Source organism: Muscardinus avellanarius (assembly GCF_963383645.1).
Source record: "Muscardinus avellanarius genome assembly, chromosome: 10".
NCBI classification, from domain to species: Eukaryota; Metazoa; Chordata; class Mammalia; order Rodentia; family Gliridae; genus Muscardinus; species Muscardinus avellanarius.
Genome location: NC_137796.1, coordinates 90,631,874 through 90,646,441, shown reverse-complemented (window position 1 = coordinate 90,646,441; position 14,568 = coordinate 90,631,874). Strand labels below are relative to the sequence as shown.

General features: G+C 41.9%; 1 protein-coding gene across 2 annotated transcripts in view; it reads right to left on the bottom strand.

Moving 5' to 3' along the window:
- The window catches only part of XPO6 (exportin 6), a gene marked incomplete at both ends in the record, with an annotated part of 88,088 nt that overhangs the window by 62,353 nt on the left and 11,167 nt on the right, over positions 1–14,568 (bottom strand). For both annotated transcript variants that reach the window (XM_080703251.1, XM_080703250.1), the window contains 2 exons: positions 5,897–5,974; positions 8,391–8,550. In XM_080703251.1, coding sequence (XP_080559377.1) covers positions 5,897–5,974; positions 8,391–8,550 — 238 coding nt within the window. The remainder of the gene's footprint in view (positions 1–5,896; positions 5,975–8,390; positions 8,551–14,568) is intronic.

The window sequence follows — 14,568 nt, the reverse complement described above, 5'->3', positions numbered from 1 at the left end:
CAAACTAAGAGTTTCTGATCAATGTAAACATTAAAGAAATGTGACCAGGCAGATGACAGGTAATTTCTAATACCAAGAAAGACTAAATTCTAAATTATACAAGAAAAATGCTGCATATCAACAAGTACCACCCCAGTATAAAAGACAGGCAATGTATATATAGAGACATTCTTTTTTTTTTTTTTTTTTTTTGGTGGTACTGGGGTTCCTAGAAGCCCTTCTACCTCCGGGCTACACTCCCAGAGATTTTTTTTTTTTTTTTTAAACAGGGTCTCTTACACCAGCACGGCTGGCTTCGAACCTGAGCGATCCTCCTGTCTCCGCCTCCCAAGCACAAGGATTATAAGCGTGCGCCACCACGCCTGGAGAGAGACAATTTTCAAAAATAGAAATGCAAGAGAACAGCCCGCATATAAAAAGGTATAAAGTTCATTCTTAATAAAAAATATAAATTATAGTTAGAAAAATAAGAATGTTGGAGATGCCAAGTTTGGAGGATGAAGAAAGGATAGAGGGACACTCATGTAGTAATGGCAAGAAATCAGGCACTCTGTGGAAGAACTGACACTCTGGAACCCTGGTACTATTCATATATTCTGTCACCTCCCCACTGCCCTCCTGGAATGTTCCCAAAGCAACCCTTCCACAGCTCTGCAAGGGACAGGTAGAGGGCTGTGTGTGGGCCTCTGGAGGCAATCTGGGTTCCTCCCTGGGGAAGAAGACAGATAAGATGTGAAGGACCAATCACATCAGACAACGGTAGAAGTAGAAGCAACGATCTAAATGCAGCAATGGAGAGACCCCCAAAAGACAGTACTGAATACAAAGTCAGAAACAGAATTAGAGTATCACCATACAATTTATATACTAAAATGGATGAATACCGATAAGTTTTTACAAGAACATATAGCCAAAAACCAAGAGACCCTGTTTCAAAATAAAGAATAAAAAATGGGGCAAGGGGTGTAGCTTGGAGGTAGAATGAGAGTCTCACTACTTGCTGACGCTTCCCTCAAACCTGCAATCCTCCTAGCTCGGCTTCCCAAGTACTGGAATTACAAGCGTGCACCACCATTTCTAATGTCAAAGAAAGCTTAAAGCTCTCTACATAAGAAAGCATCTTGATTATAAAACCTGTGTGTGATTTTGCCTTCCCTGAATTGGGCCAGCCCCTGACAGTAACATGTACCCATGCCCAAAGAAGTACATGGACAAGTAGTCTAGTACAGTTATACATTTGGATGCAACCCAGAAGTGGTTGTCATACTTGTGGTGAGCTTTCATGCAGCATTCTACTCAACTTCTCCTTTTCCCCCTTCTCTTACTAAAATTTCATGTTTTCTATTCAGTTCTACATTTACCAGTTCAGGATTTCTCAATCTCAGCACTACTGCTGTTTTGGGCTAAGTCTCCAGTGTCCTGTGCCCTGCAGGACACCCAGCAGCATCCATGGCGTCCACTGACAAAATGCCAACAGCATGCTCCCGGGCCATTAGCACGTGGTCAGATATCCTGTGTGGCAAACTGCTCCATTTAGGAGTCACTAATCTTACTGTAGCCTTTGGGAATGAGGAGAGACTACTCAAGCAGCCTTTGGGAATACATGAGATCACAGGAGCTGTGGGTGATCCTTCTGATTCTCATCTTTCTATAGGTAAACTTAGAAAACTTAAATGCACAAAGATAATGCAATTGAAAAAAGTTTGGAAAAAAAGTATGGATTGTTCTTATTTCAAGCTCTCTAATAATATATCCTCACCCTGAACAACGTCATCATCACACACCATGTGGATAAGAAAGATATGGCCCTTCGATTTTAGTGTAGAACAACCAAAGTTAACACAGAACAGAGTATTACCTAATTCCATTCTATCACTTTTCTTTCCATTTGTTCAAGCAAGAAGCGCAGACATAAGAGGACTAAGAGACTCGAGCCACAGGGTGCAAGAGGAAGGAGCAGCTACCTCGGGTGGGCGCTCTGTTCACATCTCCCTTTCCTCATTTATCCTCAGAAGTAATTAATTTGCGCTCTCTCTCGCTCGCTCGCTCGCTCTCTCTCTCTCTCACACACACACACACACACACACACACACATGCACGCACACACGCACACACACGTGCACATGCAGTGACCAAGAAGGCAAAGTTAGTCCACAAACTATGTCTCCAGACTTTGGGGTGTCAGGTTCACAGCTCTGCCCCACCTCTCAATAGCCATGTGACCTCTGGCAGGTTACCCTCATTAATCCCTAGTTCCTTGTTTGTAAACAAGAGATAAAACCACCTGCTACTTCACAGAAGTTAGGTCTAATGCGGTGAGTGATCCCCACAGCAACAGACTCAGGAGTGAGGCAACAATTTGGGGAACTACTCTGAGAAATAAACAACACAACCTTTTGGACCTTTTCTACATCCAGACTGCTGCAGGGACTTTCTTCTTTCAAAATGATCAGATAGAAAAAAAATGTATTAAAACAAAGTATATTGGAGGTGAGGGGATATAGCTCAGTAGTAGAGCAGCTACCCAGTGTGTATACAAGGGCCTGGGTTCAAGCACTAGTAGGAGGGTGAAGGGGGTGTGAGGAGGGTGCTAAGTCTAAAGGGGGCTGCACAGGGACACAGGCAGAGCAGGGAGGTAAGAAACTGGTTGGGCTCATTCACTGGGCCTTGACGTTTCTCAGATGAATGTCCTCTAACAAAACTAAGCTTACGATGTTAAGAAAGCTGAACAGTTTTCAGGAAATTTTGCTTAATGTCTTAAGTCCACAAAGGCAATTGAGCAAAAGCAACAAATAGAAGCTGATTAAATCATTAACACTGTTCAACTAATGGAGCAAGAGCCAATGACTTCACTTACAATTATCATAAAGAGAAAAAAACTTGACAAAAGAACATGAAATTCTTTATCAGCTTTTTTCAAGAAGTATATCAGTTCCTAAGCTCCCCACCCCAGCCTTGAACTGTTTAGTTCTTTCTTAAATACTAAAATTCAAGACCTCAAAAAATGTAAAAGTGCCTAAGTGTCAATTCCTAAGAAAGAGGCAACACGTTTTTATTGTTATATAGAAATGTCAGGTTACTTCACCTAACCTCATAATCTGCGCAACACATAATGGAGGTAAACATGCATTTTTTTTTAATTTTCTATGATCTGATTATTTCCCAATCTGGCCCCGAGGAAAAGAAAATCTATCAATATATAAATGGAGTTAGCCGGGCATAGTGGTACACGCTTGTCATCCCAGCATTTGGGAGACTGAGGCAGGAGGATCATGGCTCCCAGACAGCCTCAGCTACTTAGTGAGGCCCTTTGCAACTCAGTGAGACCCTGTTTCAAAATGAAGAATAAATAAAAAATAAATAGGGCTGGGGGTGTAGCTTGGAGATAGAATGCCCCTGGGTTCCATCCTCAGTACCACCCAAAAAATAAATAAATAAATGATATATATATATATATATAGAGAGAGAGAGAGTGTGTGTGTGTGTGTGTGTGTGTGTTTAGCTCAGAACATACCCTAATGAAGCCAACTAAAACACACAGTTGGCCAGGTGTGATCCCCCCTGCTTGGAGGCTGAGACGGGAGGATTGCACAGATGCGAAGCCAGCCTCATCTACTTTAGTGAGGCTCTCAGCAACTTAGTGAGACCCTGTTTCCAAATAAAGTACAAAATAGGTCTGGGAGTATAGCCCGGAGGTAGAAAAGACCCTGGGTTCCAACCCCAGTACCACAAAAAATAAATAAAACTAGAAACGTTTGGGTACTAGAAAATGATCCCAGAAAGACATTAAGTTTTACTGCAGTAAGCTGTTGCTGCTGCTAACTTAAACTAAATGCTAAACTAGCATTCTACCATCTAAAGATGGATCTGATTCAAAATTAATCTTTGCAAACCATAATTAGATGAAAGGGCAAATTTTAAGACTAGGCAAACCGTGGCATGCTCCAAGGTGTCAACCATCATAAATGAAATCTCTGCGTCATTTGCAAACTTTTCTTCAATCATTCAAATTACTGCGTAATTGAAATCTGCTGAGCTATCTCAAATACCCACCTTAGAATGACTGTTTTGACACAAAGTAGAAAACAAGTTGAAATTCTTACAGGCTTTTAATATTTCTAGAACTCTGTAATAGTTTTTAGTCTAAATAGTATGATAAATGCCTCTCTAATAGATTTTAATCTAAGTATGATATGGAATTTGGGTTAATTAATGTACTGTGAACAGTCCTCAAAACTCAGGGTCAGAATTTTCACTCCTACAGAAACTGCAAGAATTTCAACTTCCACATATTAGCAACAAGCTACACAGCCTGGACTTACAGTTGTCTGAACTGAACAGCTCACTGCCCTGGGGTGGAAGAGAAAGATGTAGAAATAGTTCTCATCAGCCATGTCAACCTTTACAGCAGCGGAAGACACGTGCCAATACACAGGATGTACTCTACTTGAAAAGCATTTATGACCATTTAGTGTAAACAGAAGTATTTACAAACTACAGGTTCCTGCTAAGACACAACTTCCTCTTCCCACCTACCTTAAAAGTAGCTGATGAGTTTTGAAACAGATGTATACTTACGTAACTTTGAAACAGACATCAATATAACTCTCAACAATAACTAGCTACTCATGAAGTAGTAATAACCACTGTAATATGCCCAGGCTGTACTGAATTCTCTTTAACCGATGTAAATTCAATGCTGATTACTGCACACTGGTCTCCAATCCGCCTGGCTGGCATGACTTTTGCCCTGATCCAGTGGGAAGAATGCTCTCGACATTCCTACATTCCTCTCCTTCAGGCAGCGCCAACTCCCTGCCGCCCTCCGAATGACAAAGCAGACCTGTAGACCCCAGGCTCTGAGCAACTTTAGCACAAGCAACACAGACATGAAATTTGAGAAAAAGAAACAAAGAGGGCCACAAACTACAAGAAACAGCATTACACACTGATGGACTGACAGAAGATTAAAGGTGTCATCTTCATGATGAGCAAGGAAGAAGCAAAACGTGTTGTTCAAAATATATTAGAGAAGCCAAGTGTGGTTGCGCACGTCTTTTATACCAATAGGTGGGAGACTGAGATAGGAGGAGCACAGGTTGGAGGACAGACAGCAACCTAGCAAGATCCTGTTTAAAAAAAAAAAAAAAAAAAAAAAAGCCAGGCATGCGCACACTTGTAATCCCAGTGTTTGGAAGGATCACAGGTTCGAAGCCAACCTCGGCTACTTACTGAGGCTCTCAGCAACTTAGTAAGACCCTGTTTCCAAATAAAGTATAAAATAGGTCTGGGAGTATAGCCTGGAGGTAGAAAAGCCCATGGGTTCCACCCCTAGCACCACAAAAAAATTTTTAAAGGCTGGAAGTGTAACTCAGAGGTAGAATGCCCCTAGGTTCAATCTCCAGTATCACACACACACACACACACACACACACACACACACACACACACAAATTTTAAAGAAAGTACAAGAATTTAGCCGGGCATGGTGGCACACGCTTGTAATCCCAGCATTTGGGAGGCTAAGACAGGAGGATCGTGGTTTGTTGCTAGCCTCAGCTACTTATTGAGACCCTCTGCAACTAAGTGAGACCCTGTTTCAAAATACAAAATAAAAATTAGGGCTGGAGGTGTTGCTCGGAGGTAGAATGCCCCTGGGTTCCATCCCAGTACTGCAAAAAAAAAAAAAAAAAAAAAAAAAAAGAAAGAAAGAAAGAAAGAAAGAAAGAAGAAAGAATAAGAACTTAATGGAAAAAATTAAAAATAAAAAGCTAACTACTCAGAAATCATGATCAGAAAGCCAAAACAGATTAGGAAGAATCAGAACCTCTGTCAAGCCTGCTGAGCTCCCCAACTGCATTCAGTGGGAGGAAGGCATCCGCAGAGCAAACCATACCACTTTCTCCTGAGGTCGGGGATGGTGGTGGAGTGGCAGCAGTAACACTGTGTTTGTCCCAGACCGTCTCCAGGATACCTACCAAGAAAAGAAAAACTGAATTTAAGAGAGAAAAAAAGCCAGCATCTGAAAACCATTTACTGGTACTTTTGGTCAAATGTCAGCATTTGACCAAAACATCCATCTCTCGGTCGCACGTCCTCCTCCAGCTAGTAGCTGCCCCATTTCACTTCCAGTTACGCATGCTGGAGAGACCTATGCCCACTCAGGTCTCCACTGCTTCACCTGGGCCTTGCACGCAGCTTCTCCCCACTATTTCCTCCAGTACTGCTTTTTGCCAAGCTCATCGCACTGCTGTGTCCACTCAGGGATCACTGGACTCTTTCTCCTCCCTGACGCTCCACAATGTTCCAGGCCACTGCCCGAAGTCTTCTCTGAGCCTGTGGCACCATTTCTTTCAGTTTTTCCCTAGTTTCTTTAAACATGATTCCATCTCTTTCACTATCACCACCACCCTCTGTTCACCCATCACCTAAATACCCATCGCTCCCCAGATTCCCGCTGGCCTCTTTCCTCTCCTTTAACCCTCTCTGCTGGAGTAATTCACTTACTGCTGAGCTTCAAAAAACATTCTGAAGCCTCTCAAGTTTTTCTCTCAGCCCAAAACTCATCCTAACTACACACAAGCTCCACGTCACCCTGAAGGGATTTAGAAACAATGCAAGGCACTCATTCACCAACCCACCCTCCCCAACTTCGTTCTGGACTCTACCACTTCAGTGTCCCCAACTGAACCTTTCTTCCCCCACAAACCCACCACTACTCCTCTTATGTTCCTCACCCCACAGATCTTGGCGTCTGGACTGTGCTTACCCCATCTGGCCTCCTCTGTCCCAGCCTCAGCCCCCCACACACAAGGCTACATCACACGTGCCATCTGCTGCTCCTTCAACATGTGTTCTCTTCTTTCTCAACTCTGACCTTTCCTCACCCAAATCCCAACCTGACCTTCCCATCATACCGCTACCAGTCTGTCTGTCTGTCCTTCAGATTTCCACTCAGCCATCTTCTCCTCCAGGAATTCTCTCTGCCTGCTGTTTTGCCTTCACATGAAACAGACCTTTATTATAATTCTAAGTCACTATTTTTTTAGCTTTCTGTTTGCCTCTTCCCCACAAGGGTATAAATTACTAGAGGGCAAGAACTGTTTTATTCCTTTATATACTCCTACAGAAGCTGCTACATAAGATTTACACTAAAGGCTTATGAAATATTTTATCCCCAAAATATTTGTTACAACATTGATAAATCTTGAAACATTAAGTGAAAGGAACCAGACACAAAAGGTCATTCCATTTTATGTAAAGCCTAGAATAGAGAAATCCATAGACACAGAAGTGGATTAGTGGTTTCCAGGGGCTGGTGACAGAGGAAAACTGGAAGTGAATGCTCATGAGTACAGGCTTCTTTCTGGTGTGATTTTAAAAAAAATGTTCTGGATTAGACAGCAGTGATGGCTGTACAACCTTGGAAAAATACTAAAACACTGAATTCTTGCATTTTAAAGTGGTAAATTTTATGGTATATGAATTATTCTCAATTCTTAAAATACTACTAGGCATAGAGGTATAAGACTTGGTCCCCAACTATAAACTCAACACGTAGATGTGGTGCCAATAAAAGTGCTTTGAATGAATACATTCAAAGGTTTGACCTTCAAAGGTTCCAAGGTTTGAGGCTCAGTCTGCAATTTAGGAGACATAAGAGGAAAATGACAAGTTCACTTTTAATTAATCACTTCCATTCTTTCAATGAACTTTAAAGCACTAAAGCAGACATACAAAAAAGTTCTAGCTGTCCAAAACAACATCCAGGTAGAGGAGCTAGATAAACTCGCCTCCTTTCACCATAACACTCCTTCAAGCAGCAAGCCCAGGTCCTGGCTCTCAAGGGCCTGGGGCTAGGGACTGCAAACACACCCACGAGGAGCAGTCCTGGCCTTGGAACTCTGGCCGCTCTGTCTCACTAAGTAGCTTGCTTCTTCTTTATTCTTATCCTTCATACTTTGTCATAAGGCTTTGATCAAACAGACACGATACAATACTACATATAACTATGACCTAAAACACAGAGACTTTTCACATCTTCCTACTCTTACAACTTTTCCTGATCTTAAATTCAAATCATTTTAAATAAAGTGCTTGCCACCCACCTTACTTGAACTATAGTATCAGGATTTCAATCACAGGCCTGTGACCTGGACTATGCCTCATTAATCACAATTATAGTGAGAAGCAATCAAGGAAGACTTCAAGAAAATTGTTACAAATTTATTTTGAGGTCCTACTATGTGCTAGAAACTGGGCTGTTGGTGTTGGGAAAGCAGCACTACATTCTTTCCATTTTTACGCTCAGTCCAGAAGCAGCTCAGAAGGCCTGAACTCCAAGTGTCTGCAGCAAGCCTCTCGCCTCTAGTTTCCAGCAGACTGCTCACCTGTCAGGAGCCCAAGCACCGTCTGCACCTGGTCCAGCAGCAGCTTCCGCAGCTCCTCCTTTCGAGCCACACTGAGGTCCTCACGAGGACAAGCCAGCTCTTCCGAAGTTGTCTTCAGCATGATCAGCCCAAGGGGGGTCGTCACAGGGGACTGGATCAACTGACAGTAAAAAGCAAGTTCCAAGCAACCCGTAAGACTAATAAAGTACAAAAAGGACTTAGTAACATTAGTTCTATAGAGTACATTTAACCTTACATGAACAGGCTACATAAACCAAAGTTTAGAGAAATAGCATTATGTAGCTTTACTAACCATTCAAAACATATTCTTACCAGGCTAGGAGTCAGGGTGTAGCTCAGTGGTAGAGTGCTCACCTAGCATGTGTAAGACCTTGGGTTCAATCCCTAATACCAGGGTGTTAAAAATTCTTATTTTAAGGACAAAATTCTAATATCATGAACTTAAAAACAGCTAGAAAATAAAGCTCTTTTAAGTCTAACATGACTTTTTTTTGTTTTGAAACAGAATCTTGTAAAGTTTACTGCCCACTGGCCTAGAACCTGGTGACCTCCTGTCAAAGCCTTCCAAGTACTTGGGATTACATGCGTGTGTCACCCCACCCACCTACTAACATGACAACTTTTACACAGTCTTGGTCACTTTGCCTAGTAACCAAATTTTATACATACACACAGCCATGCACCATCTACTAATGTTTCCAGCAAGTAAATGTTTCCCCATTTACTAATTACAATGGAACTGAAAAACTCCCATCACCTTGTATTGTACTGCACCTTCCCTATGTTTTGATAGGTTTAAGATACATAAACACAATTACCAGCAGAATTCAGTAAAGTGACATGCTTGCTGCACAAGTTTGTAACCAAGGAGCAACTGGCTACAGCACTTGCTAGGTGTACAGTAGGCTATTCCACTGGGGTGTGTAAGGATACTCTGGTACTCACCTAACAATACATTTTTCATAATATGCCCCATTGTTAAGTGACATGGGACTGTATATGTGTATTAGTAGTAGATACATAAACTTTATACATCAGTGATTAAGATATCTGTAAATCAATTTATGGTTTCTCAAGTCAACTTTACAGCTCTAAACTATATATTTCTACACTTTGCATATACTGCAGAAAAGTTCATGAGTAAATATATGGCAGAAGCTGGGTGTGGTAATGCACACTTGTAATCTCAGTACTTGGGAGGCTAAGACCGGAGGATCACAAACTCCCTGCCAGCCTCAGCTACTTAATGAGGCCCTCCCCAGCTTAGTGAGACACTGTTTCAAAATAAAGAATAAAAAGTGGGGCTAGGGGTGTAGTTCAGAGGTAGAATACCCCGGGTTCAATCCCCAGTACCACAAAAAAGAGAAAGAAAGGGAGGAAGGGAGGAAGGAAGAAAAGAAGGGAGGCAGGAAGGGAGGAAGGGAGGGAGGGAAGGAAGGACAGAGTAGCAAAAGGCACACATCATTAAACTATGGCCACAGTTTTGGCTTTGCAGATACCTATGTTGCAAATTAAGTTACTTTTTCTGTCACCTGTAACAGTCTCTCTACTATAAATTTAATTAAACAGCAGAGGGGGTGGGATATAGCTAACTAATCATTTTACAAAATTCAGAACATAACTTTTATTTTCCAGAAATGATCAAAGTAAACAACTTGCCACAAAGTTCTCTCTTGAGTTATGCAATCTATTAAAAAGTAGACAATTAGCCAAGTTAGCCAAGTATGGTGGCCCAAGCCTGTAATCCCAGTGGTTAAGACAGAAGATCATGGGCTCAAGGACAGTCTCAGCAAGTACCGAGATTCTTATCAACCTACCAAGACCCTGTTTCAAAATAAAAATAAATCCAGGCATGGTGGCGCTCGCTTGTAATCCCCGCACTTGGGAGGCTGAGACAGGAGGATCGCGCTGGTTCGGAGCCAGCCTCGCTGGCTTAAGAGACCCTGTTTCCAAATAAAGAAATACAAAATAGGTCTGGGAGTGTAGCCCGGAGGTAGAAGGGCTTCCAGGAACCCCAGTGCCACCAAAAAAAAAAAAAAAAAAAAAAGTAAAATAGAACTGGGGGTGTAGCTCGGAAGTAAAATCCCCCAGGTTCAATTCCCAGTACCACAAAAATTAAAAATAAAAAGCAAACAATTTAAGGAGCACATTGTCTTTTTCTTTAATCATAATTAAACGTACATGTAGTTCATTCCCTGATACATATAAGGTTTTTATTTAAGCTACAAAACATAAGCTTTAGAGAAGAGGAGGACACAAAGGAACTATACCCATACAAATGAGATTTTTTTTTTCTTTGCAGTACCAGGGATTGAACCCAGGAGTAGTTTCCCACTAAACTACACCCCCAACCCTTTTTTAGTTTGTTTTAGATTTTGTGGTTATTGTTTGTTATTTTTATGGTACTCAGAATTACACCCAGGAACATTCTACTTGAGCTATACATCCCCAGACCTATTTTATTTTTTTACTTTGAAAAAGGGTCTAAGTTGCTAAGGGCCTCACTAAGTTGCTGAGGCTGTCCTCAAATATGAGATCCTCCTATCTCAGTTGCCCAGGCTGGCCTCAAACTTAACAATCCTCCTGCCTCCATCTCCTGCCTAACTGGATTAAAGCTGGACACCACCATGTTCAGCTCCAATGTTCTTCACTTCAAGAAATACAGAACACTTTCCTTTCCCTTGAAACAACTGCCATCACAGACCAAGGAAAAGCTCATCCCCCAAGAAGTAGGAAAAGCACTCGACAGTGGGACCATAAAGGAAATCCATTTGCTCTAAGACAGCATGTACAATGGTAGCAGTCATGAATGGCATGACACATCCTCTCTATAAAGGTCAGCTCTCAAAAGCTAAAGCTTAAACATCTTCCACAATTTTTCTTTCTTTTTTTTTTTTTTTTTTTTTTAGAAAAATATAAAACAAAACTATTCCTCAGACTTAAATTCAAGTAACTTGCTAGGGAATGAATATAAAATCTGCCTGTGGCGGTTTGGACTTAGAACGTCCCACTAACTGAAGCAAGGTTGGAAGCAGGCTGTTGCTAAGGAGGCCTTGGGGTGAGGCCTTGGGATTAGAAAGTCCTCTCTCCTCCCCTCTGCATTTGGTTTCCATGGACTCTCCCTCTCTCCACTTCCATCCCTCTGCAGACCCTCCTCACATGAACTAAACTCTAGAATCTCCAAAAACTGTGAGCACATAAATCTACCTTCCTCTCAGGTGTGTGGTCAGGTTTATTGGTTCACTGAAGTGAGAATATTTTCCAAGACACCGCCTCTACCCATTTTCCATTTCATAATAAAGTAGAACTGACCCTTCATAAGCCTACCCTTCCATTTGGAAACCTTGGGTTATCTTCCTAAAGGTTCCATTATTTCTCCCTTTCATTTCTTCATTTCCCTTCTACCTCTTTTGTTCCTATTTCCCCCAAGCCTTCATTTTCACTCTCAGCTGTGAATGACTTGGATTTTGAATACTCCATTTGGCACTATACAGTCCTGTAGACAGGAAATAAGTCTGTGCCCCCAGAAAGAAAAATTCCTACAATGTGGAAAAAGTACATTAAAACTCTGCCTCCCCTCATCAGTTGAGGGAAATGATCACTTAGAGGGAAAAACTTAGTCTGGTAAGAAGCCAGATGAAAAAAACAGTCATTCCTGCCAGGCATGGTGACTCATGCTTGTGATCCCACTACTGGAATGGCTGAGAAGGGAGGATCACAGGTTCGTGGCCAGCCTCAGCAACTTAGTGAGACCCTGTTCAAAATAAATAAGACAGAGTTGAGGGTATAGCTCTGAGGTAGAATGCCCTGGATTCCATCCCCAGTACCACGAAAGAAAGAAAGGAAAGAAAGAAAGAAAGAGAAAAGAAGAGAAAGAAGAAAGCCCTCATTCTTTCTGATTTGTTTTCTGTTGCTATTCTTTCAGTTTTTGTGGGGTATTCCCCACCCCACCCTCCAATCCCCCCATTGGAAACCAAACCCAGGGCTTCACACATGCTAGAAACAAAATAATTCCTTATTTGAAAGAACTTGAGAAAATATGTAATTTTTCTTCTCATTACTATGTATCTAGAAGGCTTTTTACTAAACTGTTTCCCTTTATCACTTTCTTTTGGTGGTACTGGGGTTCCTGGAAGCCCTCCTACCTCCGGGCTACACTCCCAGACCTATTTGGAAACAGGGTCTCTTAAGCCAGCAAAGCTGACTTCAAACCAGCACGATCCTCCTGTCTCCACCTCCCAAGCACGGGGATTACAAGCGTGCCCACCATGCCGGGCCCTTTATCACTTTCAAAAGAATAATTCTGGGGGCTTTTTGGAGAGAAAGACAGTACTGAGCATTGAATCCAGGGCACTCTAACACTTAGCTATAATCCCAGCCTTTTTTTTTACTTTTATTTTTATTTTATTATTTATTTATTTTGGTGGTACTGGGGGAAGTTCCTGAAAGCCCTTCTACCTCCGGGCTACACTCCCCGACCTATTTTTATATTTTTATTTGGAAACAGGGTCTCTTAAGCCAGCAAGGCTGGCTTCGAACCTGCGCGATCCTCCTGTCTCTGAATCATGGGGATTACAAGCGTGCGCCACCACGCCTGGCTATTTTATTTTTTTTAATTTTGAGACAGGGTCTCACTTAGTTTCCCAGGCTGGCCTCGAGCTAGTGATCCTTGCCTTGGTCTCCCAAATTGCTGAGATTACAAGCATGTGCCAAACAGCTGGCTTCACATATATAGTTTAAGCTCATAACACTAGTAATCTCTGCATTTGTTTGTTTGTTTGTACTGAGGGTAGAACCCAGGGGGTTTTTTACCTCTGGACTATACCCTCAGCCCTATTTTTATAATTTATTTGGAAACAAGGTCTCACTAAGTTGCTGAGACCTAAGTAGCTGAGACTGGCTTTGAACCTGTGCGATCCTCCTGTCTCAACCTCCCAAGTGCTGGGATTACAAGAGTGCGCCTCCACGCCCGGCTCTACGATTTATTTTTAACAAATAATACATACTTAGCCTGAAGATCAAGTTCAGGTTTCTAGTGAACTTGTGTAAAGGTTCAATAGTTTTTATGACACACCCAAACAGAGAAGAAACAGTAGTTCTTTCCTGTGTTGCTTGTCCCTTATTTACCTGGCCCTAGGCATAATGTGACCACAGGTTTGGCTCAGCAGATTTCAGGAATCTGAAGAATAGATTCTAGAAAGGTATCGTGTGTGTGCTGGTGCATGGGGTCGGGGGTAAGAGAGGAGAATTGGGGTCAGTTTCTACTTCAATTACTTCCTTCTCCACTGGCCTAGAAAAGATAGAACCAAGCCATAGAACTCTAAGTTGATTCTGTGACCCCCAAATCAACTAACTCTCTCTACTTCTCTCATTTGATGGTCACCACAATTACAAAATAAGCTGCACAGAGTCCTAATCAACTCTCAGGTTTTTTTTTTAATGACAAAACTATGCACCCCAGACTACATTCAAACTATAATGGAATTGAGCCAAAAAACCTTTTATATGGTTTACTCAAAAATCATATGATGGTGAAATCTGTTCTACAACTGATTTGTTCTTATTTACCAATACCTGAAGAAAAGGCTTATTACTTTATCCTCATTAACAGAAACGTTAGCAATTGAGCATGGATCATCTTGACCTGGCCTATCTGTCCCGACTGGTTTGCACAGATAAAAGAGAAATACAAAATAGTATTTGGAAAGGACTTCGAAGATTCCTTAGTCCAACCTTATTTTACCAAGAAAATGGAAGCTTTGCATACAGTGAAAGATTATTTTACACAAAGATGAATGCAGAGCCCAACCCTGCTGCCTCCCAGTTTAGTGCTCCTTCCACAATGTGTAGCTTCAAAGTGATAAAGGCTACAGGAAGTTAAAGAAATGACTTTCAAACAACTACAAAGGGGGAAGTGGTGACGAACAGAGGACAACCAGCCTTATTAAACATCATGAGCCGGGCGTGGTGGCACAAGCTCGTAATCCCAGCACTTGGGAGGCTGAGACAGGAGGATCACACAGGTTCGAAGCCAGCCCCAGATACTTAGTGAGGCCCTCGGCAACTTAGTGAGACCCTGTTTCCAAATAAAATATAAAAATACAATATAGGGGTGTAGTCTGGAGGAAGAAGACCCCTGGGTTCTATCCCCAGTGGC